General features: G+C 35.4%; 2 protein-coding genes across 3 annotated transcripts in view; one reads left to right on the plus strand and one right to left on the minus strand.

Moving 5' to 3' along the window:
* LOC110373319 (C3 and PZP-like alpha-2-macroglobulin domain-containing protein 8) overlaps positions 1-27,776 on the plus strand; it is a 199,708-nt gene that overhangs the window by 14,225 nt on the left and 157,707 nt on the right. The gene's annotated exons all lie outside the window — the stretch shown is intronic.
* On the minus strand, positions 24,126-27,031 carry LOC110373322 (beta-1,4-N-acetylgalactosaminyltransferase bre-4). Of its 2 annotated transcripts, none has more exons than XM_021330561.3 (5): positions 26,725-27,031; positions 26,302-26,417; positions 25,318-25,728; positions 24,685-25,041; positions 24,126-24,375 (listed from the first exon to the last, which is right to left on the minus strand). In XM_021330561.3, exons 2-5 carry the CDS (start codon positions 26,328-26,330, stop codon positions 24,192-24,194), a joined length of 981 nt encoding a protein of 326 aa, XP_021186236.3. In that variant the 5' UTR covers positions 26,331-26,417; positions 26,725-27,031; the 3' UTR covers positions 24,126-24,191. The 2 variants fall into 2 exon arrangements, with proteins under 2 accessions (XP_021186236.3, XP_063893778.1); XM_064037708.1 differs by having other exon boundaries at positions 26,302-26,430.

Raw genomic sequence — 27,776 nt, forward strand, 5'->3', positions numbered from 1 at the left:
CTTGACTATTACTTAGAGTTCACCGAATTAATGTATAAAGATATCGGAAAACCTAAACACATTAAAACAACATTAAAAAAAACTCGAATCAAACTCGAAGGTTATTTTATGAAGTTGTTGTCTTTAAATATGTCCTTCAAGACATTAAAAATTACAATCGACAATTTTTATCGTCAAACACCTATGGACCAGGAAAGTAGGCAAAACATACTAAACAAACCTCGGGGATCAGGAATTTATGTTCAAAATGCACAAGTTTGGATTGCAAACTGCAGTCTCGCTACATTTTTACGTGTTACTCTCAAAATACGAGTGCAACGTAAATTTTACATTTTAATTCCGATGTAGGTGTAGGTTAATAAACGTAAAATAAATAACTAGGTACAAATAAAGTTTGTGAATTTACTGCGGCAATGCGGAAACCGTGTTTTGTTCCGTACGGTTTTTTTACGGATCAGAACTTCAAGCGGAATTATCTACGAATAGTAATTTAAAGTCTGTGCTAAGGACTATCTTTTTGCTATGTTGTTTTTCCTTGTTTCGTCGTTAGTTCTGTTTTTATTGGGGATAAGGCTTAGCAGTAGCACTGAATAGAACTTGCTAGAATAAAAATAGTTGAGCTTCTTTTGTTTTGTGTGGGTGTTAGAACTTTGTCGTAGTGTATGATAACAGCTGGAATACTATGTGAATATGCTGTTCGTGTATCATTTTAATGCGATTAGAAATGCACATATACCGCTCATGCGATTTACTTCGAGATTTAATGAAGAGCGTGTAGAAGATTATAGTGGGTAGGTATATTTGTCTAACTATATGAAAAGGACTGACAGAAATACGAGTGAAATTACAGACACTCATTAGTAAGCGTAGCATTAAAATTCTTATAACTTGTTTTAAAACGATTTTTTGTAAGAACAATATTACTGTAAGTATATATAATGTTACGCATTGTCAGACTCATTGATGACAATTGTTCACCATCGATTAGTTCTAAATCTTACACATTTACAGTGTACATAAGATATTCATAATGTTTAACATTAACACTGGAAGCAAAATCATGTTTCACGAACTAAAATCCTGTATACCTACTAATTGATTTACTAAAGTGTGCTCTATTCTAGAAGGGTTAGGTTGTTATTTCAGTCGCCCCAGGTTTAATAAGGCTCAATTGTTTATCATATTTTTCATTCTCATCAAATTAATGATAGGTAACCTTAAAAGTTTCCATGTTTTCATTAATACAAAATTAGAATTTGGTAATCTGATATTTCGGAATAAGAAATTCATAGAGCTAAAGTATGGCTTTCGCATTCTAGAACAGTCTTCATCTTAAAAAATACACCTACTTCAAGAATTTTGCCACTTCCAGCAAAACACAGAGAGATAAATCGTTGTTCGCACTTCAACAAGCCATAAAGTACAATGTAGTTTTATAGAACCCAGGCCTTGGCTAAAGAACTTAGACGCTATAAATTACTAACTTAAACTATAAACAACATTTTTGTGCAGATTTTAAAGCCATTACTTTGGCTAAGTTTAGTGAAGTGCCACATTGTTCACGGGATACAGGCTTTGTGTCGCTTTAGAGGTGCACAGGGAGCTCGTTAAGATGTCTCTCTAAAACTTTTTATTTTATATAATATTAGCTTCTACGCTGAGGTAACTAATTCTCGCATCTGGATAGAGAATAGCATGTATGTTATCCTAAATGGTAAATAAGCTAAATCTTTGCAAAATTTCATCGAAATCTATCCTGTTTTTGCGTGAAAGATGAACAAATCCATACACGCATATCAACTTTTGCGTTTATAATATCAGAAGAGAGTACGATTTTATTTAGTGTTATAATATAGAGAATATGACTTTAACACGTCTTTACTAAATAAATAATGGCCCATATAAAACTCAACGGTTTGTGTAGATAGTTACGTCAAGCAAAAAACTTGACAAATTGGTCACTGTAGTTTCCTATAAATCGTTCAGCCGTCAACGTTGGCGCGACCACTTTGGCACAAAAACTTCTATTTCCAAGGATTCTTGTGTAAAGAAAGCTATATAATGTGTGTGCTGAGTTATGAGAGGAAATAAATAATGTACACTTTTATTTTGGGCTTTATTGGACGATACTGGAACATTTTTTGCAACTGCCTCTATTGATCTTTACCTATTCTGTGCATATGTAGAAATCACAAGGCATGTGATGTTGAGCTTGCCAACCAGGTAGGTTGGTCAGGTGATAATGGGCGGTAGACGCGTCAATAAAATGTTAAGATTAATAATACCATGATCACAGATAACCCCACAAGTCTATGTATAAGTAGGTACCTACTTAAATTTTAAAAGCAACCTTGGCCCAATGATACCAGTAATGAAACGAATCTAAAAGAATCTAACACCAAAAACTTCAACACACCATTCTTAGAAACTCGAAACAAATTCCCACACATTCCAGAACAATGAGAATAACAAACAATTAGTTCGTTTCATGCGCACACTGCTAATCTGGGCGTTCGTTTGTGAAGCATTATTGTACTCTGTAACATAACCCTCGAATTTGGGAGGATCAGAGGTTTCGGAAGCTCCTATTGTTTTTGGAGACTAAAGACCGACTAATTGTCTAGTATGTACATCTATTGAAGAGAATGGAGGTGGTAAGGAATTGGATATAGAGCGGAATGGATTTGTGAATGTTAATCTTATTAAATACGCTGAATAGAGCTCAATGTAAAATAGTGAAGAGAAAGCTCGGATCTAATTTATATTTAGCATTATAGATTGCGTTGAATTTGACACTTGAATTTGTACTGATTTCAGAATTTTATTTATAACCTATGTTTTTTTTTTGTACATGAGTGTGTTAGAAGATAAGACAAGAGTAAGGCATGGGTTTATTTTTGCCACAAAGAGAAAGAACGATAAAAACAGAAAACTTAAAAAGAAGAACGCTAAAAATCTAGAACGTTCCACTACTTGGGTAACTCTAAAAGCAAATCGGAAAATAAGTATAACGCGAACACCGAGTCTAAGTGGCAAGCATTTTCTAAATACTATCACGTAGTTTCAATTGCTCTCAATGCAGCTAATGAAGATACCGCTTCTAAGTTCCCAGTTTTAAAAACAGACGGTAGAAAATAACCGAAACTCCTAATACTTCGTCCATTTTGTGAGTTGTCAAACAGAATGAATTGACTGAATAGGCAAATATTTAGCAACCCTACGGATCCAACGACTGCATGTTGGAAGAAAAATCCAATAGCTCATTTAATAGCCAATTGCCATTCTTTTGCTTATTGTTCCATTATTAATATTTTCTTTTCTCTCGCTAAATTGCGTTGCTTCAGCGAAATGTTTTGGAAAAGGTTCTTGATTAGCCTCGTGATTTTCTTTGTACGCCCTTTGTGCGAAACTTTTTTCTTCAGTTCATTTGGATTTTTAAAATGGCGCAACTTGTAGTCCTTTTTGTGTTGAGGATTTTTAAGCGACCCTTTGTACAAAGAATCCTTGTAGCATTCAGCTTCAATGTTTGCCTTCATTTAAATAAGGATCATCAATCTAATTATAGACCTCAATTTTTGTTCTATTAATACACCCAATCTTTTGGAGATTGACAACCCACGCCGAGGCTTTTCGATAAATCGATGCCTAAAATGCCTTCAATTAAAAAAGGATTACACTAAATCGCTGGCTCAACTCTAATCAGAGAGGCAGAAGGAACACATTACCATTGTCCTGCGACCTCAACGCAACGCGTGCTTCTAATGGATGGTACCCAAATGATTATCGTTCTGAATTACATCAAAAGTTTTCGCTCTCCAATGCACATGTTCTTATGTTAAACACAAATTGCGTCGCCCACCTGTCGCGGGTTAATTGGATTCTTTATGCGAAAATATTTGTCCCTTCAGACCCTACAATGTCCAATTAAAGCTGACCTTTACAGCGTTCTAAATTCTTGTCATTTGAAGCTGAACCTGCGGTGCTCAAGGATCATGCTAGACTGGACAGTGACCCTTCCGCTTGCCTTGATTAACGTTGCCTTGCTTTTGTGTGTAACGTACCCGTTAATATGAATTAATACGATTTTCTATTCGTACCATGTAAAGAAATGCAGTCATACGGGAATTTTATCTGAAGCATGTAATTTATTTTCGCTTTTACTCGAGGGTAGCAATTTCGAAAGGAATCCTTTGGAGAGTAAATTTCTTTTGTCACTTGAGTAATATACTTGTTCAATTTATTAGAGCAAATGCTGATAGATCTTATAAGATACGACTAAGCAAAAAAGGCTATATATACTTCACTTTATAGGGTACAGACTCAACAGTAATGGAGACCATGACGATCATAAAACTAAATGAAGGCTGACTAGAAGAATTAATTACCATTTCAAAACTACTATTGAAACATAAGAACTAAGCACTTTGTATAAACAAAGCCATGACCAGACAATTTCACAAACACCCACACCAGACTAAAATAAGTAATACAACAAAAGCAGAGCTGTCTTTACATTTCCTTCAGACAAATTTCTTATTCAACCTACCCGAATTCCCGCCACGAATTTGCCAATGACGTTTCTTCAATACTTCGACCGAGTGTTTTCTTCTCCCATTTATTATTTTCGTTTGTCTTTAGCCACCGTTCTTGGCTCAAAGTCGGCACAGGTTCGGAAAGTAATTTCCATTGGCCTCCAAAGCGATACCGTTGTTTTTGAAAACTCAGTGCGAACAATTCGCGGTGTTTTCTCCCTTTTGCTTGCCGATATAAAATTCTGATCGTTTCACGTGTTTACTTAGAAAATGAGAGTGTTTTTCGAGCGTTTCTGTTTTCGTTTAGAGAGAATTGGAATGAAGTGTGGAAACAAAGATTACCGGAATTTTTGTGAATCCTGTTTATTCAATTTTTGCAAATTCGTCTGATTCATGATATAGTAGAACTCTCACAAAGTTTTCTATACTAGTATGGTTGAATATCCTAAGGTAAACTGGCGAAATACAAGGCGATTAATAAATCCTTTGATCAAATAATTGACCCTTCTCCGATCTCTGTAGGATTAGTTGTTATTCAGAGGAACTTGTAAGAATAGATTGAGACGAATGAGCTTATGTACGACGAGAATAGGTAGGTCTTGTTAAGAGAAAATAAGTAATTTTACCATAATTAATGATGTATGTTTGATGACGTTGTAGGGAAATAAATAGAAAAATAAAATCACATTCACTAGAAAAAAGGGGGTTTACTGTGAAAAAAATACCAGCTACTAAAATAGACATATAAATTGTAGGTAGGTACCAGTACCAGTAAATACGTACCAACACGTATAAAGCCTCACGTGGGTACTAATGGACAGGGGTCCCTGTGGCTTTATTTTTAATCAAAACCCATTCCGCGCCTGTCCATATTTATTATACAGCCCCACACAGTGGGATAGAATTATGTCGGTCAAAATTACAGAAACGTATTTTTTTTTCTCAAATGAATCATTGTATTGAAACGTTTGTATTTATTAATTGTTTTTGGAATTATTGACAAATGGATTGTGGTCGGTTTCTATAGCTAATATTTGGAGTGACGTTATTTATGAGTGTCATTTGTTTCTTGTTTACATATCGTGTCATATTGAGGCGGGTAATGTGAGGTTTAATTTTATTTTCTTTGTCGACAGAAGAACTAAAGGTGTTGTTTTTAATATTGCTGCTATTTACTAAATCTTCTAATTCCTTCTGTTATCTAAAAAAAAACAATCCATTCCAAATCCATTGTTATTCTTCCATATTCATTAATAATAAACCAAAACTATCCACCTGTATAAAAAATACAATATCGTAGTTTTCTGCAGCTGTCGCAAAAGGAACAAAAGAAAATGGGATTTTTCTTATACTTCGCGCGGCATAAAAAGGCATAGCTCGCATCTATTCGCATAGTGGAATAATAAATAACATTTTGAACACCGTAATTTATGCGAAGTGCCGAAAAGCGGCGCCTAACGTGACCTACTTTTGTACAACAAATATTGTGAGACAATGTTTGTACAACGATGTACTACTTCTACGTAGTCGGCAACTTAATCAAGTCGTTGGAAATTGGAAAGAAAAATATTCTTTATATTTCTAGGCGGCCGTGTTGGGGCTGTATTCGTGTTTTATTATTTTTGCGCTGCAATACAGCAGCATTTTATGGCTCATCTTCATAATAATGTAAACAGAAGGCCTTAGGCGCGTCATAATTGCCTGGAATACATTTTCCAAGCTGGTTATTAGGTAACTCGCTGCTTCTAGTGGTTTCACCCACGCCCTACCTTTGTTACTCGGGCGTAGTAAAATCGGTTCAATAGTTACACTGTATAATTCAAAGAAACAAATATTTACTCTGTATAATATACCCAGAAATATAAGAAAAAAGAGCATTAACTTCAAAAGGCCATTAACAAGCCCATTTCAATATTAAAACAAAATACAAACAAAACAAACCCACAAAAAGCTACTCTACTCCCGTACGCGAGCAATTCAATTATTTTTTCACTTCCCAGAAAAAGAGATTCTTTCGGAATTTTAAACTAACATCACTAAACCGAGATGGGGGATAATCCTAATAGCGTCTGACATTTTCATATTTCCATTCCGTTTTTCCTCTGCGAACTAATTTACGTACATCCTTTTGATGGCGACATCTACCGTTCACAGCGGTCCAAATGGGAAAGCAAATTTGTTTAGCCGAATGCATTACTGGAGCCATTTTGGTTTTCAACGGTGACTGGATGAAATATATATTTTTTTTATTCTCGGAAAAGGTGGGCCTTCACGGATTTTAAACCGGTTAAAAGGGTGTAAGGATAAATTGGAAAGGTCAGGTATTATTGGTTTTGGGAGACTTGATTAGTGAGGATCCATTTTGTTTATTTTTATGGTGGTCCAGACTTTGCGTCGACTGTCGAATGTCTCCCGATATTGAGAGAGTAAAAAAACCTATTGAAGTAAGACTGGACATAAGAATACATTGGTAGACTTGGACAGTAATTGGACTAAGAAAACGAATGTCACGAACTGAGACTAAAATAATCTGTTAAAGCAATTTGAACTGTATACGTAGGCAGTTACAGTTCAATATCTACTGTTAACGAGTCAAGTTGCCATCTACGAACCCCACGGTTCTTCGATAGCGTAAGGCGTAATGGAGGTGACCAGATCGCCACAGTACAAAGAACAAAAGTACGACTAGGGTAACCGTAAATGTAATTTAAATCGGGACTTACAGAACAAAATTCGGTAAATATATGCACGTAGGCTGTGAATAATTGATTTGTTCCTGTTATACCAAATAATCCGGGAGTGTACAATTGAATTATAAATGAACGCCCGAGTACGTTCGCTTGTTCACCTTGTTTGCTAAGTGTGTTTTGTTTATTGAATCCAATTTTGTAAAAAATGTGCGCTTTATTTCAGTAGGTAATTTGGGGCGAAATTGACACAAATCAATTTTGTAATTGATGGTTGCATTTTTATTTGTGTTATTTATTGATGTGTCATTGCTAATACTGCCTTTTCAGTTGGCATTGAAGCGTGAATTAAAAATAAAATGTTGACACTGGCAAAATGAAAATAGAGTTTGAGCCCTATTATGATCTCAAACAATGTAACGTTATGTATGAATGAAATCAGTAGTACATACTTTCGTGCAATTGTCTCTTCTAGAGCCAAAAAGATGAAACCACCAGCTACATACTAGAAATAAATAAAAGCAGATATACTTTGTAATCAATTATTGAAATCCTTATTTTATGATTTAACACAAAGCAAAGACACAACCCAACCAAACACTAGAAGCAGAACTTATGCAATCAAGAATTCAGAAAGCGTTTATCCATTCCCACAATCTCATATTACAAAACCGATAAGACAATGCGATATATTGAAGACAATCGGATATAAACGCAAATGTCGTCTAAATATGCAAACGATCAGCGGAGAAACGCGAGGCGGTACGCCATTTTTCAATCGTAGTACGCGAGTTGGCGTACTTAATCGTTTCAGCCTACAGATTAGCTTTTTATTAGAATGCGTTCAAGTTGTGTGATTTTGGTGTGATAATATTTTTTTTTGTTATATTATGTATATCGTAATTGAAAAAGAAAACATGAATGTGAATAAACTCTCGATAGTGGCTTGAAAACAGTCTTGTACTCATAACGTTAATATTTTAGGAATAAGACTATCCTAAAAAAAAGAAAAGTAGAAGAAGTGTCTTGACTCCTTTTGATCACAAAAACTTTTAGGTACGTCACAGAAAATAATCCTACTTTGAATACAAAACAGTTTCAAACGACTTCACTTTGAAACATATCAGTGCCCAAATATCAAAGTTGTCTTCCAGAAAATGTCTCCTTTATATTTTCGAACAGTAGAGCAATCAATCCCTCGCGAGGCAGACGTTTGCACAACGCAAAAAGAAACGTCAATAAATGACAAGAAAATTTATCTTTTCCTTGCGGAAATTGAAATTTCGACCTCCGGCCGTCAAGTGGGAGCTGTCACCGCAAATGTAGTGGTTCAATGGAAGATTAAGCCCTTTTACACAGATTATTATGGGGAACTAAATAGCTTTTGGGAAGTTGAAAGGTCTTTGTATACTTTGGTTTGTTTACCTATATTTTTAGATGTTTACTCACCACGACTTTATAAGATTTTTTTCTTACTATCTAAAATGCCTATAGTAAAAAACTCTTGATATTAAATCACTATAGTATTTATACATTATCTTTCTTAGTTCTCTATGAATACGGCTTACTTTGAATACCGTTCAAGACTCCAACGCTATCCATCGTCCTGCCGATCTATCTCCGTACAATTTATCAAAGCCTGCAATATACATACATATAAAGCACGACCATTCCATCAGAATCTATTGGTCACAGTTCAATACACGACCTCCGAGAAATATATTCATAGTTACTATAACGTCACAATTTATTTGCTCATTCAACGGAATCCGCAGCATTATCATAACTAAAGGCAAGCCAGAAAAATTCCCATTCGATTTTGGGTCCGATTTATAGAAGAAAAGCGAACCCTAGTCCCTTTTAGCCATAAAAAGTTATTTTACATCTATCGCGAGTTTCTAGAAAATTGAATTCGGTTGATTTTTGTGACTAACTTTCGCTTTGTGGTTTAAAACTTGTGTGGGGTTCATTGAATTTTATGTGTTTGAATTTTTTCTATAATAAACGTAGTTACAAAAGCCCTGCAATAAGCCTGCCATGCCAAGTACACTTTGTATCAAATTTAGGAGTATATTCTTGCATTTGAGTGTGAAATATATATGAAAAATTGTATCATTTGCCACTACTTACATAGTTACCAGAAGCCCGGTCAAATTTTCCTCTCTTACAAATATGTCGCAACTTCTATCACACTATCTCTCCCTTTACACCTCTGTTCTGTCTATCATCTCAAACAAGATCGCGCCAATGGCCAAATGTCCCATTGTCCAATGTTGGCCACACTTGAGCTCTCGACTCCTCTCCACATTGAGACGAGAGGATCATCGAATTAGTTAGTAATCCGTCAAGTGACACCTAAGTGTGAATATCGATCCTTAAGAAGGACAGTTGAAGTAAGCCTATGGATGGAAATACCTATTTGATTTTGTGTCTTGCAAATAAAGAAAATGTGAGTGAAATTGTGTCTAGGTAATATTCTAATAGGACTGAAACTCAAAAACGTCCGCACTTTTCGAACGTCAAAAACAAAAGACAGCTCCCAAAATGCCCAGTCTTCACTAATTCCTATGTGTTTTTGTTGGGAAGAAGAAGTGGCACAAACTCTAAAGCAACACTATTAGATATCAGACAAATACTATAGTCCACTTTCATTATTACATTCATCTCGCATGACTGTAGAGTCTTTCTAACTTTTTGAAACAATCGGATAAAGATCGATGACCTTTCATTCAGAATCAAAGATTTGAAAGATGAAGGATTAAACATACATACCTATCTATACAGTAAGTATAAGTATAGTAGGAATAATTTTCACAACTAGTAATACTGCTGCCCTATCTTAGAACATAAGGGCCAAAGTTAACGCTTGAGTCTCTCACTTGCGCTAAGATTTGTGGCTTTTCTGACCTCTTTTAGTATCGAACGGAAGATTTATGGAGGTCGCCATCCACTCTTTGTACAAAAGACGGGAACACAAAGTATGTGTGCTGGACTAAAAATGCTATTGATAAGTTTATGTACGAACCCACGAGTAAATTCGGTAAGGGATATATTCTAACTAGACCCTACGTAAGTCTGCACATAGACTGAGTAGCTTTTCTAAACACAGAAAAACAAAACTCTATCGCACTAGGAAAATAAAAATTGTGAAATAATGTCATCCTGCAATTTCACCCACGTTTTGTGAGAACTACTGCCCATACCCGGATAAACTATAGCCTATGTTACTCAAGATTAGTGTAGCTACGCAACAGGCTAAGAATTTCTCAAATCGGTTAAGTAGTTTCGGACCCATTACAAGCAAAATGAAAATGTTTCCCATTTATTAAATTAGTAGATAACACGTGTAGCTTCTTAAATTACGATAATAGAAGAATTCTCCACAAAGTTCGCCAAACATCCATCTATGAATAATTTTTGTCGAGTCATCATTTTAATCATCTTGACAGTCAACCTTGAGAAATACACGATCAGCATTTCATGCAGATGATGGTATTTAACCTTGATCATCTTTTGTTTCAAGTATATTCGAAGCACAGTGAAGGGTCTCGATTAACACTTCCTTTGTATATGAATAAGTTTGAAAGAATGACTTGATTTTCTGTTAAAGTTGCTAACATAAGATTATTTACTGGCCTCATATGAGGGTCCGTTCAGACAGACCGGCTCGGAGAGCAGAGCAAATTCTTAACACGTTAAAAAATTGAGTACTTAGTATTTGAAGTAAGGTTTATTTTTACATGCGCACTGCTTTTGTCATTGAGAATGCTCGAATCCGCTCGGTGTGAAATAATAAGAGGAGCCGACCGGCTCCGATCGTGTATTTTTTCTTGATGTTTCGCTCCGTTTGCATGCTCTTTAATGCTCGCGCAGCCGATCGGCTACGGCCTGTGTGAAAAGAAAAATGCGCGCCGATGCTCTCCGACCCAGTCTTTCTGAACGGACCCTAATGATGATATAATATGAAAAGAAAAACATGAATTTGCTCTTTCTGTTTAATAACTTTCTAACCCTTGTTCTTACCACAGCATAAGTTTTTTCTTCAAATTATAGTTGCATAAGTAGTCTCCTCATATAGGACCCATTCAGCAAAAAACAAAACACAGTCACACACAAAATATTTAACCATTTCATTAGCCTAGCTTTTCAACGACCCTAGAAAACTCGTATACAGAACAAAAAACAAACGTTTATTTTTTCAAAGGGTATGTACATTTCAAACAAAACTGTCTCTCCCTCGAGTGCTTTAGAGTAACCGCACACTGAAAACTTTTAGTCGGCCGACAATTTGTTGGGGGTCTTAAATCAGTACTGACACTGACTGACTGAACGGTAGTCATATAACAACGATCGTATTTGGCCGGTATCAGACGCTATCTACCTATCAACTTTGATAGAATTCAAGATTTCTAAAAAACCGGCCAAATGCGATTCGGACGCGCGAAGGGTTCCGTACTAGAGCAAAAATGAGCAAAAAAATCACGTATGTTGTATGGAAGCCCCCAAAATATTTAGTTTATTGTAGTCTTAGTATTTGTTGCTATAGCGGCAACAGAAATACATCATCTGTGAAAATTTCAACTCTCTAACTATCACGGTTCATGAGATACAGCCTGGTGACAGACGGACGGACGGGCGGAAACAATAGGGTCCCGTTTTACCCTTTGGGTACGGAACCCTAAAACCTAAAATTTTCCTACCATCAAGCCAACTATCGGCCGACTGTTTAGTCTCCAGTATGCTACTCTTATGTTTGTAGAAAACTTTGCGCAACCCTCATCTGGTCTAGCCAGCTAATATTCATTGGACGACTAACAGAAATATGAATTATTCCGACATAAGTAGTGGAGTCTGGTCGAGTAATGGAATAGTTAAAGACCACAGCAAAGTTGTTGGTATAATGTTACGCTTGGTGGATTAGGAAAAACGTAGGCTTTAGACGTAGGTGAAATGAAAATAGCTTTAATGAGGCTTTTCTAGAATATTTGAGAAAATATGATGATGGTTGCCTAATTAAAAGGTTGTTTATGAATGCTTATTTTTAAAATTTTAGAATGTTAATTACTAAGATTTTAGATTCTGATAAACCAAAACTACAATAATAAAGAACGGCGAAGCAGAAGTAACTTTTAAGAATTAAGGATAGCGGTTATCTGTTAGTTTTGGTTTCAATACCCTTAATATTGACACTTGAATAATAAACATGGCTTGAAAGTTTTAGCCCGAAAAATTACAGCTCGTTCGTAGCAATATACCACCTAATATGGAAACCAAGAGCAAAAATGTCGAACTATGTATCATAATTAAGCCGTTGATTGTATCACAAATCTCTTCATTCAACAAAACTCTATAATAATTACATAAACCTACTCCAACACCTTAAAGTAAACGAAAATTAATATAATAACAGTGTTAATTTCAACACAAAGGTCTATTTAATAGGACCTCACCTCATTACGGGTTAAATTCTAAATATTCATATGCATAGCACTGCTAAATTCAGGAGTCTATTAAGTTTCTCTTTACATGTATAATAGGGTGGTGTACCTAATTTATCAGTGTAGTATCGGTGTAGATTACATGTTTGGTAAATAGGTGGGGTATAATGGAACTTCTATTTGCGTTTTGAATGTTATCTAGTAATGGTAGCTTTAGACGAAAATGCCTGTATTAGTTACTTGGCAAAACATTTTAAAGATTCCTATCTCTGGATATACGTCTTCGTCTGTGAGCCACTATGTCATGCGCTACGCTGAAAAATGTTACAATAAGTGTCCTTTCTACGATATGAATTAGTCTTTGAATTAAACTAGTTTCATTATTTAATTTGTTTTACATAAATCATGATTAAAACATTGATTAAAACACGAACGAAGTATGAAGTATATCAGATTCACGGGTATAATAAATGAGGTAAATAAGTTTTAAAATAAAACAGCTGTCCCATTTAATAAGCTCGAGAACCGTACACAAAAACATGATCCCTTCCGCATTCAAGTCTATCTAATAACCAGAAATTCTTATCAAAACATCCCTTAATGATTGTACATTTAGATATATCTATATTCGGAGTAATTATTGGTTTTATAATACCGTTCGTTTCCCGAGGGCTTAACATTAATTTCTGCCCTTACGTAAATACCGGGTTTGTGGAACTGTATCATTTACGGCTATATGCAAGGGTGTAATTAATATACATAATTCATGTTCCGTATGTATTACTAATGGATTGGTTTGTATATAGAGTGATAACCGGTTTCCTGCGGTTTTAACTGCTTCTTGAGCGTTGCCTCTCGTATTCTGATTGGAGGATTCAGTTGACCTAAATACTAAATGATTGGTATCTTGAAAACATTATTATATGTGTCATATAGGGAAACCGGTTGGATTTGTAGAAGAGGTAACAGTTATCAACGTGAATGTGTTTTTTTTCTAAAGTCTTATTATTCTGTTCGATCTTCCAAAATAGTAAGTACCTATATAAGGTCAAAGTTTATTTCTATTGAAGGGATTAAGAAGCCCCGTCTAAGAAGTGGTTCCTAAATAATGTTATTATAATTTTATTACATAAAATAGTATCTCTCTACAAAAACGTATCGTATCTTTACTCACAGCTTACACACTCTACACCAAACTTTATATTACATTTATATCGTCTGCAAGCACTATTTGCTTACCTCCACTCAGTTGCTAAACATTATTTACATACACACTGCTTCTACATAAACATGGTAGTCACCCCTTGTACCAAGCAGAACAAAATGACTAGCAGAGGTGCCATAACGGGAAATCGCCTAAGAAAGTAGCGCGCCAAAATGTGGGTGAGAGAGGGACGAGGAACGTTACTGTTTTCGTTCTTATACGCCTTCTTTGGATCCGGCCATTTTTTTAACATCAAAAATTCAAAAATCGTTGACTCAAAGAACCCGAACGCCTCGTTAGTTCACTCTCAACTGATCATGTTACACCTGATGAATTTGACCTAGAAGAAGGACCTGACCTACTTGCGTTATGGCATCTCCGCTTATCTTTCCTTATTCCGTGCGTCATACGCACCCGAGCATCTCAACGTAAAGAAAACAGAACTATATCTTCGCAAACTTGAGGATGTGTTGCCAAGGATATAATACGGATTGAAAGGCCTTTTTAATGTAGGAAGCGCACTTTGTGTTATGATAGTTAAGGTAGTTTGTATATAGTGCCTATTTTTGTTTCTTTATATCAATGGTTATTTTTGCTACTATACTTTATTTAACAGCTAATATTGTTAATGCCAAAACAATACAGCTGTGATATATGTGGACTGTGGGCGGATGCTAAGCTTTTAAATACCACAAAGGATTTACATATAAAACTAGTAGATGTATTTGAATCTGTATTGGAAAATATATTGATGACACTAACACTTCATAAAATGAAGAATACTTTAACAATAGACAGACTGGTAGGAGATGCTAATGAAATGTAAGTTTCCTACCTGATTCTCGTAGTGGGAAAGCCTTTCGCGATAAATGCACTACCCATCTATATTTATATTTTAATAGGTATCTCGAACTCATAATAGTCTGATTGATCGCAGCATATCTTTAAACCCGACCCCATTATATTGTCCACTTTAAAACAATATGTTTCTCAAATCTGGCACTAGAAGAACAAGATAGCCTGTCTCACAATTCTTATGTTTATTTTTCACTGAGCTACCTCTGAACCCAAGAGTCTCTTCAACAGTATTGTATGAAGGCTTAAACTTTCCGTTTTTACCGCACTGCGATATTTTTAGGCGAAAGATTTTATTTTCTGTTCCAGCCAGTGTTTGGTTAGGAAATTGGCTAAACAGATTGCTTATGTGAGTGTATAGGGAAATTGGTGATGGAGGTATAATCCTGGGAAATTAAAAGCACATATGAAACAAGAAATAAAGCATGGGTGAACAGTAGACGCATTTCCATGACATTATTAAGAAGAAGTTAAGCATCACCCAGATTTTGATGGTATTGACTGGAAATTGTGCTTGCTTAGGGACAATCAATGATAAAGCATCAGTTAATCCACTTTATACGATGAAATATAACCAGGGAGTCTATCACTAAGCTAATCTAAATGCTTCTCCAAACCACAAAATCCCAGATCCCCAAAACGTACAAAAATATCTAATACCCCTTCCATATTCCATCTTTGATGGATTACCAAGAAAGAGCAACACAGAAAACGTTGAAAATAAAATATTCTTTCAAACTCCGAGCGTAGAAAAGGCTGTGCTAGTAAAAATTCTTGTTCATGCATTTGGTGCTTGCATAGGTCGTATCATACGGGCTTAGACTGGAGACGAGCATATACTGGCACACTGGAGTCTTTTAGTCGGCCGATAGTTTGATCGGGCACTTGATAATTTCGATGCTTGGTACAGCGCATATAACAACGATCAGGTATTTGGCCGGTATCAGATCGACTAAAAACTTGTGATTGATATCATGATTTTATTAGAAAATAATTGTTTTCCTACCATCACGCCAACTATCGGCCGACTGGTATCTGTAGTGTGCAGGTCGGCTTAGTGCTAGCGCTTCGTGGAAATACATTACTGGGGGCACGGTGCATTAACCGTATCCAGATACGATATTGTAATACGAATTAGTGGAGACGAAGAAGTTGGATCGTGTAGCTGTGTGGTGTATTTTAGTGCAAATGTGCTATTGTAACTTGAAGAGTGTTTATTGGAAATAATCATGGAATTTAGGAATTTTGAAATACTTAGCCGCACTGTTTTGCTCTTGGTTTCTTTTTGACTTGAATAGAACCCTTTTTCATATTTTGTCTGGTTTTATACCAACTATTCAGTCAAGGTCTTATTATGTATTAGAGTTGAAACAGTCACATCGTCAGTCACGTCCAGTCAAAGTAGATGAAAAATTATGTAGATCTAAAACTATCTATAGTTTCATGTATAACACATGTTTTTTAAAAACCAAACCACCACATACAAGTGCCATAATGTACCATTCTCTCGGGCAGAAATACATTAAGCGCGATATAACGGTACATTAGGCAAGGTGCAGATGCGCGGTAACTCGGCGGAGCAGCTATTTTTATGTGATAAGGGTTCGTACATACGGTTTGTTACCCCCCTTAAATTTATTACGCCGAGAGGTGGGTAAAAAGATATGAATTATGAACTATGTTTTGTTTTCTTTGTTTGAAATGCAGCGCGCATGCAACGCGTGAATGTAATAAATGTAATAAAATTTTCCAGCGAATGATATCTCTTTCATGGTGATTATTTATGTCGCTTATCACAAACGTAGATACTTTTCATGCAAATGCCTTTTTTTATTGCCTCACGGCTCGTTTTTCTGAGTGGGCGAACCGTTATATTATATTGTGTGGGTCGTGGGATTTTGAATGTAATAAAGTAGGTACCTAATTATGTGTTCTATAAATAGTAATTACTCTAATTAGTCTACGTAGCCGTATTGTCCTTATCTGAAACCGGTTGTTTTCATAACTATGAGAGGCACGTGTAATTTTAATGATTATTATGATATAAGAAATTTTGCACAAACGAAATTATTGCAAAAGCCATCTAAGTACCACAATATTTCCATTCCTAAGTTTGTAACTTTAACCTGACATTAGTCACAAAAAGATCGTTCAGACCGCCTAGAGACATGATAGATAGACTCGAAATTGAGATAGACTTGAAAAAAACCGGCTAAATGCGTCGGTCTTGGGCAGAAAAGGTTTCTTAGCATTAAGCATGAAACGGCCAAAAATTGTAATATCTGTTATCACAGTGGCATAATATTACCGACAAAAATTTCAACTGTCTATCATTGTTCATTAATAAATCCTAGTGACCGACAAAGAGATAGACAGATGGACAACAAAGTCTAAATATAGGGACCTTATTTTAAGTTGAATTTCACCCTTGGGAACGGGACCCAAAAAAATACTTTTAAAGTAAAAGATAGAAGATTTGTGGTTACACTGGAATGCCAATGAAACATTCGTACATAATATATGAGACCTCTAGTTCAGACGTTGATTTTCGATTTAACAAAGGCCTTTGATAAGATGGAGCATGAGATAGTTACACTCGTAATGAATATTGTATTCGAGTTTAAGATGATTGAACTGTAGGCGATAGGATTAATATCTTTGGTTATTAATTCGATACTGACGTGAGTTGCTTAGGAGAGGTCTATACCTTCGATTGGCTTTAATGGTGATTTTGAATGGGAATAACGTGGATTAAGTCAAAGTCATCAAAGTTTCATACCTTCATACCGACCCACCTATAAAGTCTGAGACTTTGAAATTCACTCATTGCATCATCTCAGGCGTATTTTATATTCTTACGTTCATACCTGATTATTTCTAAATATATTATATTTCAAACCTTCTTATTATTAAACTGACTTTCCTAATTTAAATCACAAACCGGCCCTCTTACATTATTTTTAATTACGCACCCAAAAAAAAAATGCAATGAGTCCCACACAAAAGCGTTATTACTTTCCCATATTAAGTTTTCTCAACACGTTGTTTCAGCACCCTTTTTATCATATGTCTTTTCTTCTCATTCCCGTTGTCTCTTTCTATTTATTCGGGGTAATAAAATACCTAGTACATTTCATGACGTGTGCAGGAATTCAATATCTCAATCTTGATAAAATAGTATGGTATGGTATTGGAAGATGTGAGATGGTAGATTTGAGTGTTAGGTATCCCGCTCTTATTGGCATATTGGATTAGCAAGTACCTATGTCGTGGAATGCCTACATAATATATGGAATTGTTGGATTTTTGTTAAATTCTTAGACTTACGGTTCCATGGTTGATGAAAGTTTGATGAAAGAGACATCTGTTGTTCTTTTGTAAGAATGAGGATTTATATGGGTGTTTAATTCATTTAAGAAACTGAAAGTAGAAGTAAAAGAAAATATTTAGAAAGCGTAGGTAGTATTTTTTTCTAATACCAGTAAACGATATTGTTGACGTTAAAGTTACGATAACTCCCAAAAACACGCAATTACGAATCATTCCTATAACAATTTCAGTACCTATTGTCTTCAGTAAACAGCTACCATTTGTCCAATATCTCCTAATAAAACAAAGGAAAAACAAATGCGAAAACATTTTTACGAAAAATGACTCAACAAAAATTCGGAACAGCACAATAACGATTTTATCTTCAGAATAACTTCATAGCTTCGCTCACATTTCTACAATTTTAGCTTACCTCATACTGCAAACTTTTAGTCGGCCGAGTTTTTGTTCGACCTCATAAAGCAGTATGGAAATGAATGGAAGCACACATAACCACAATTAGGTTTATGACACGTATCAGAGCTACTAAATACCTTGACTGAATTCCCCATTTTTTTTATTTGTTTTTTAGGGTTCCGTACCCAAAGGTAAAACGGGACCCTATTGTTTTCGCTCCTCTGTCCGTTCGTCCGTCCTTCTGTCACCAGGCTGTATCTCATGCACCGAGATAGAGAGTTGAAATTTTCACAGACGATGTATTTCTGTTGCTGCTATAACAGCAAATACTGAAAACTAGAATATAATAAATATTTTGGGGGGGCTCCTATACAACAAACGTAATTGTTTTGCTCATTTTTTAAATAATGGTACGAAACCATTCGTGTGCGATTCCGACTCGCACTTGGCCGGTTTATTTTTTCTTCCGAGCCAACTGTTTGCCGACTTTTTAGTCTGCAATCTGCTTGAGCACTTAGGCGTCGGAATATTCTTTACAATCTCTGCGTTACTTTCTTTCGAGAACATATTCATAATTCCTTTATGTCTTGGAACCGTGACCTTTCATAAAAAGGCATTCAGGGGGAACGTTCAATGATTGCAAATGAATGTCTTTCGTTATCCTTCTCCCCCATCGATTTTGGGAAGGGAATGAAAGAGACAGATGCTAGTGATATTGTTTCGTGTTAAATCGATTCTGAATCCACTTTGAGAAATTCTTCTTGTACGGTTCGTTGGTAAAGTATACCTACGTACAACTTATCCATTTCCTGAAGGTTTTTTTTTCTTTTAAAACATGTTTCATTTCGACATACGTTACTACGAAATACTTAAGTCATGTAAGTTAACCTGCGTATATTCTGATAGTATATTAATTCTTTAAAATTAAACAGTTTTATTTTTATGTAAAGTACTGATTGATGCTTCCTACATTGTTATCCGTTTTTGTGAATTCAAAACTTACTCTTAAAACCGTTTCTGACTCCGTGAATAAAACATTTTTGGATATAGTACGCAAAACTTTCCTAAAAGCGCATGATGGCACCGCAACCGTCTACTATTTCATATGCTTTTAAATTAGACCTATTTATATTCAAAGAGCGGACGAAAACATTCTGGAAAGCCGTGACACCCCCCACTTTTATTATTTATTTCGCGTAACATCACTCCTAGAATTACCAATGACACCCAAGAGCTATACTATCTTGATTATAGTAGACTACGCTTATTGAATTTACCGTTAGTACTCCCAGTACTATAAGATTTACTTGGAATTCTAGGCTGTCTCTAGGTTTCTTTGTCAACATTTCGTCTGGATCGTGGTTTGGGTATTAAAAAGGTAGTGGTTCTTTTATTTCGTGTCTTTCATCTTTGGTATTATCATATTATGTTTTATTGTAAAAAGTATCTTTATAAACATTATTCAGGAGTAGTATAAGCAATGTTTTTTGTGTGTTTGCTTTCAGTACATTTTACTTAGCTAGGACTTGTACTGAGATAGCCGAAGACGAATCATTCTCTATGATCCTGATACCTACAGATCTTAGTGATCTTCTTATATATTTTTCTTTTGGTGGCTTTCTACTACAATTGTTCCTCATTATAAGTTGTTGTTTCAAATAACCGAATAGCTTAATTGAGAAACTTGACCCCATTATACATTTCGAAACAAAAAACAATCAATGCATTTCCAAACAACAATACACAATATTATTAATAAACACTTCAGCGTTAATTACAAAAGTTTCAACGGCGATAATTCAGAAACTTAACCAGGAGCTGAATTTAATACAGCTAAATAATTTCGCTCTAAACAGTTTGTGTGTCTGAAGTTGTTGTTTGTCTAATTTAGGGCTTGCAACTGAAAATTGGCTGGAACTACACGCAGTCTGGCTGTCTTCCCAAATGCAAAGCCTACTAACTGGGTGTGAGTCGTGTGTTTGCAGCCTAAGTGCTTACGTGCTTATCTGTAAGTAGATTCGTCATTAACGTGTTTGTAGAACGAGGATGCATCTTAAAAGATTTTGGTAGATTTAGTGTCAGATGAGACGGCTTTGTATCAAGACCTAGATAATGCTGCTATGTTAACTTATACAGTAATGTAGATAAAGAGAACAGAGGCTATGTATAGTGCATTAGGATTTGATTGATGGAGATAAGATCTCAATTGGTGACGATTACGACGTAGTTAGGTAGTGGGTGGAGATACAGAGAAAAAAAATAACGCAAATATAAACAAAAACTAAGGCAAAGTCGAGGACAAAACTTAATCAGAATCTATCAATAGTAACATAGAAAGGAAAACATCATACATCAATATCGAGATTAGGTTTATTAAGGTTAATCTCTCAAAGATCTTCCTATTCGTATTCCGGACAATAATTTTATTGGCAATTGAGGCGTAACAAGCAAATCTATCGGAAGGAACCTTCACATACACAGAGTGACCCAAATTCTCCTTTTGCTAAGGCTTTTTCGGTGGCCCAAGTGAGGAGCTTGCCACAATGTTACTTCCGAAATGATTTCCTACTCCTCCTTACTCCTTGACCATTGAATAAGAATAAATACCAACTTTTCAAATATGACAAAAAAATATAATGTTATTTCCTCCTACTGTACTGTATTGACGTTAAAACAACAAAATTAGACAATTTAGACTGCAAAGCCGACTAGGAACGGTACTTTTTTATACAAGCATCAATTGTCCATAAACGAAAAAATACACTTGAATATTTTTTTTATTATAAAAGATAGACGTTTTATTAAAAAAAACTGAGAAAGCTATACTTAAGAGCCACACTACGGTACCATACATACGGATTTTTTTTTATATGACTCGGCAATCGGGCAACTGAGTACTTTCGTGAAATAAAATATCGATAGCCGCGAATCTTCCACAACTTGCGACCAGCTTAACGCGAGTATTGTTTCGTACGATACAAATCCCTACAGAGCCTAGTCTTGGGGGCTGCATTGTGCACTATTCGAGTCTAGCTGAGTGTGCGAACAAATCTATTGGAACCGAGCAAGATCGAGGGTGTAGACTGTAGACTGCGGGAGAATTAAGTAGCTGTACCCCGTTGTGTTGTTTTGGGGTCTTGCTACTTTGGTGGTTGATATCTTTAAATAATGCAAAGATGAAAATTAGCTGCTAACTGAGCCGTGTTTTGTTTTTGTAATGGAGTGTGGGATGCGATTAGGAGACTGTAGAGTGAGAATTTGGTGATATGTGCCGTAAATTAAGACTTGGAATTCTCAAAATGGTCCTTTTACATGTTATCGAATATTTTTTGTTTGAAATAAAAGTAATGTGGGAATATGTCCTTTGGATTGTTTCGAAAAGTTAAGCTGTGACAAAAAAAGGAATCTTATTAGATCCGTCCAATCGCTCAGACAAAGTTCATTATGAAGTTTATAACTACACAAGTTAGTAACATTTTCAATATAACTTTTTCTTTTCTATCTAAAATGAAGCGAATTAAACGTAAATATTTGCTAAACAGAAGTTTATCTGTCTCCTATATTATGTATGTAGGTAAATATAAAAAGTGCTTTGTTTGGAAAATCAAAAAAATAATAATAACATGGCATTTCCAATTAAATTATTCTTAGAAATTCAATCACAATGCACAATTCGAAGCCCCCTTTTCCATAATTTTAAATTAACCCTTTTTATTTATGTCACACACACACACACACACACACACACACACACACATACAAACAAAACAAGGTTCCGCAAACAGGTATAAAAATGTTATCATCAATTTATACTTCCATATTCGCTTTTAATACAACAAAATAAAACAATAATTTCCATTCGCAATATTTTCATACCATTTCCAAACAACTAATTTCTCATCTGATTTTCTAGTTTACGCAAAAATGAACCGTAATACGTTACTATAAGGTGTAAATCACATATGACAGCCAATAACGTTTGTTAACATAAGAACCTGCGATAGAGAAGATTTACAGGGGTCGAATGTGGACCCTTTAAACAGGGGTTATAAAAGAACAACCGTGAGGCAATTGCGACTGTTGGTCCGCATAAATCGCGCTCATAAAACACTTCGTATGGACGCCATATGCTGAATAAAACTTAGATATACTATGCAGGCTTGGCGACTTTATGAGAAAAACAACGTTTTCAACCGACTTCAAAAAAAGGAGGAGGTTCTCAATTCGGCTGTATTTTTTTTTTTTATGTTTGTTACTCGATTTCTCAAAGACGCCTGGACCGATTTCAAAAATTCTTTTTTTATTTGAAAGGGTATGCTTGTCATTTGGTCCCATCGTCATCAGGTTAGGATCTGATGATGGAAACCCTGAGAAATCGAGGGCAACCTTCAAAAGTTGTAGGCATACTTAGGGTAAAAACTTGACATTCAGGTGCATGCCTGAAAGCACTATTCAACAGTGAAGGTTTGAAGCTGACCTGATGATGGAGACCAGAGAGGGTCGAGGGAACTCGACAACTGAATATGTAAACTACCTCGTGTTTGGGCTTATATTATTTGTATTGACGAGACCTTTGCAACAGTGCAGGTTTGGAGCTGACCTGATGATGGAGACCAGAGAAGGTCGAGGGAATTCGACAACTGAATATGTAAAATACCTCGTTTTTGGGCTTATATTCTTTGTATTGATGAAATCTTTCCACATATATGGATAGTGACAACTATTCGTATCACTGAAAAGTTGTAAATAAAAAACTTTTTTACAAAAAAATTAAACCGACTTCCAAAAACACTAAAAAGTAAAAAAAAAAAACGAATTTTAGGTGCATCGGCCTAGAAGTCGGTGGCAAAATTAACTTAGTAACATCCATTAGACACCGACTTCTAGGCCGATGCACCTAAAATTCGTTTTTTTTTTTTACTTTTTAGTGTTTTTGGAAGTCGGTTTAATTTTTTTGTAAAAAAGTTTTTTATTTGATATGCAATTAGACTAATTAAGAGAATATTATTAGTAAGAAAAATGCTATCGGAAAACTTTTTGATTCGATGCCCCATACTCCGAGAAACTAAATATAAAGAAAGATGGTCAATGGTAGTCATGATTACCTAGAAATTATTTTTACTTATATTAGTATAATTTATTTTTGGTTGTATTCTAAAATCTCCGAAACTACTAGCCCGATTTGAATAATTTTTTCACTGTTGGAAAGCCACACTCTTGACAGTAGATTCCTCAAAAACCAACTAAAACCACGAGAAAACGGCTACTTCTAAATACTTTGAAAAATCAAACCCTTATTTAATTCAGGGTACCTTTGTTTCTCAGCCCCATTTGCTAAATAACTGGTAAGATAACGTGTACATTAGCAAACACAAATGGATGGAGATCCCGAAGTGGGTCGAACTGTTATTTTATTGAATACTACAGAGGAATTACTGTGATTCCGTGAATCATTTATTTCCTTTATAACTTATTTAACACCCGTTGTATGTATTAGAGATCTCGAATGTCTCTTGTGTAACTTATATGTAGGAGTTCACTTGTTTAAATAAGAAAAGGGGTAATCTTGTGGCCTTCTTTATATCTACATATATTTTTGTTGACTCTAACTATATAGAAATTGGCAATAGCAACATAAATTTTGACGACAATGAAGATGCAAAAATAAAACAACAAATCTTAAAAAAACAGTATTAAAATATATTCACGAACTAACTTAAACCATAATTCTAAAGTAATAAGATCGCTATTAGCTTACAGCTACAAGCGTGTAAAGACGGTGATTACTAACAGTCCCGACTGAGAAAGGGAGGGTGCTCAGGCCATCAGTATTGCCTCGTTGGCGGTTCTCCTTCATGATACGTTCACGTTTTGGATTTCGGTCCTCCTGCCGATGCCTCAACATTGTATATCGGGACATCTCTCGAGGAAACCTGTTTGGCATACGTACACCTAAGTTAGCAAAAGTTAGAACACAGTCCAATACGAAGTGTATGAAGAGAAGTGTTTTCAGGATGCAGAATAATAAGGGAAAATATTGAATAAAAAAAGATGTTTATAATGTGAAGGTCTACTGGATATGAGCGAGGCTTTCCATACCATCATTATTAAAGAATAAATATGGTTGAATACCCCTTTGCCTTATTTGCTTTATTTATTTAAACTGATTGTTAACAACCCTAAGATTATTCCTCCCACAAAACTATTACTAAACCGCCTCAAAAATATCAATGACAACTTACCTGACCACCTCCAATTTATGCGAACTGAGTCTCCAAGAAAAATCATCGTCCTCTCCGCCCCATCCATCAAATCTATTGGAGAATCCATTCACAGCCACAAATTGGTCTGCTGTGATTGCCAACACCCCCCCAACTATAGTCTTGTAAGGAAGTACGAAGCGGAACTTGTCGATACTAGCGCTAAGGTGACGAGGCTCGTTGGCACAGGCATACAGGTTGCTCTCGTCAAGAGGTAACAAGTCCACATCATGAAGTATGAGGCAGGGAAACTTGTCTCTGATTGCGGCCCTTGCTCCAACGTTGAGCAGAAAACCTCTATTGAACGGACCGTCGTTTTGCTGCTCCACTAGATATATTCTGGAAGTTTTAACAGCGAGTTTATTTTTCTATATAGATAACTTTACATATTATCATAATATAAAATGCATTTGGACTGCAAATAGAATTTAATTCTACAAATATTATAATGCGGAACTTTGTGAGGATCTGTGGGATTTTGACAAACCTTGGCTTTAGCTTATAATATATCAGAAAGGTTACTTTTTCCATATGCGAAAAATAGTAATTTCGGGATACGCGTAAAGCGACGCGTGAAAGCTATTATACTTAATTTGCTCATATTAAAATACTAACCTGTAGTGTATGTTCTGTTTCCTCATAAACTTATGGATGTATTGAAGAAATATATCCAATTGTTGCTGTCTTTTCCTATAAGGCACTACTATGGCCACACTAAACTGAGGATTACATTCTTCAGGGATGTAGGCCCCATTCTCTACGCCAGTTGCTGTGAAGTCATCAAGCTTATCTTGTACCTCCCAATTGTTAACCGTTGCAGTACTTTGAAGAACTTCAGCGTAACTGCATTTAGGTTTTAAGCCATCAAGTCTGAGATTCGGTACTGTTCGTTTATATAGCTGAGTTTCTATAACATCGGCAGGTAAATGTGGATAGTTGTATATGCCATATGATGAAAAGAAGGTTATAACTGCATGGAGAAATAGCAGTGCAAACAATACTGTGATTACACGAAGTTGTAAGAACCTGAAAGATAAAGATATGTGTATAAAGTATGAAGTTGTCTGTATGTTTGTAATACTACTAGTAATAAAACTCAATCAATCGATACTAAGATAATAAAGAGGAAACATTTTTTGCTTGTATGTTCGTACTCTAAAGGCTCCAAAACTAGTGAACCGATTTGAAAAATTCATTCACTGTTGGAAAGCTACACTCGTACAAAGTAACGTAGGTTATGTTTTATTTCGGTACGGGCAGTTGTTCCTACGGGACGCGGATGAAACCGCAGGCAAACGACTAGATCGTATATAATTTCATTAATAGAGAGTAATCCATGCTTCATTTTCTGTTTTGTTTTTCTTAGCCTATATTGTCCCTCTGCTGGGCAGAGGCCTCGCCATTTTGCCTCTGAACAGGAAAAAATGGATTCAAAACGACGCTATTTTTAGAATAATAAATAAATAATATTATTCGATATAAAAAATAATAATAAACAAATAAGTATGTATTCATAACACGAAATTGCTGCAATCGGCCCGAATCTATTAACATAATTTAAATTTTTATTGGCTAAAAGATAAACTATTATGTAGGTACCTTGTTTTGAGTGAGCGTTTTGGCATCATATATTGTTATCAATCAGTTTTGTCCTTAACAGCTACAATACAATTTAATTCGTTCAAACATCCAAAATGGCCTATTTCATTATGGATCGGGCAAAAAAAACTGAAACAAAAAAAATAAAGTCGTAATAAAATCTCAATATTTAAGTATTCGTCGAATTCCAATCGAATCGTTCAACAAAAAGAAAATTGCCTGTGCCGAATCGGAAACGATTTTTTCCGATCATTAAACCTTAAAGCAGGCTGCCCAATATAATATCTCATTGTGCAAATAACAATTTCAATTATAATGGTATTTATTCAGAAAGATGAATGTAATAGGCTATTAGTTCTATTGTTTTGTGGACGGCAAGAATCTACTGAAATCCCATTTGAATTATTTAGTAGAATTAATTACCTATTCAACGAAAACCGGCAGAAAAATATTGTTCACAAAAATATTGTTGACTGTTTTATTTCTTAAATTTTAACCACTGTTTTAATCACTTCCTAACTACTTGAACTAACACACACTGAAACTGAACACAACACGACACACATTTGACTTTGATTAAACACTGAAGTCCGATTCAGAGCTATACGGAAAATATTCGAGTTTTATCGCTTACTAATAGTGAGTGTTATCTATCAATAATAATAAGATAATTTCGATACTGGCAGTTTATTTATATATCACGTTTAGTTTTGATAGATAAAGATTGGCATTCGTACTTAGAAACGGTTTCCCGTTGTGACTGAGCTAACGTTGTTTTTTTTCTAAACAAATAAAACGCAGATAACGAATGATTACGAATGTTATCATTTGTATATACGGTGAGCGGACTCCAAGGCCCCAGTTTTAACTCCAATCGGCTCAAACATGTAGTTGCCGATAAGGTTACTATATTTGCGCCGCTTGAGATTCTCTGCTTGTGCAGCGACGGAGATAGCACAACATGCATTTCCGGGAAGGTTTGATGGCGCAAGAGTGTCGACGCATGTCGCGTTCCACACTAAAGTCCCACCCAACTTCCACGGAAATAGCAACATAGCACATTTTTGAATCATTTTGTGCAAACTTCACGTAAACCATTTTCGACAAAATAGTCCTAACAAAGCCTAAACATTTGGTTTGTTGACCGTCCTTGAGTTATAAAATTACAATGAAAAGTCGCATTATTTTTGTACAAATATAGTAGTGACCCGCTCCGGCTTCGCACGCGATAGCAGTATTTCCCCACTAACTAATGTATGTTAATAGATATAAATATTTAAAAAACCGCATGATAATCGGTTGCGTAGTTTTGGAAATTTAATTTAAATTCTTTTATACTATGTAGTGATAAGAAGGGAAGATAAATAATGTAATTACAGAAAACACAAATAAACAAGAAGTCAAAATGACGACGTCTATATGGCGCTGTCAAGGGCCGCGCAGCTTCGACGACATTTCAGCGCAGGCCTCGCCGG

This window comes from Helicoverpa armigera, chromosome 14 (genome assembly GCF_030705265.1).
Source record: "Helicoverpa armigera isolate CAAS_96S chromosome 14, ASM3070526v1, whole genome shotgun sequence".
Taxonomy (NCBI): Eukaryota; Metazoa; Arthropoda; class Insecta; order Lepidoptera; family Noctuidae; genus Helicoverpa; species Helicoverpa armigera.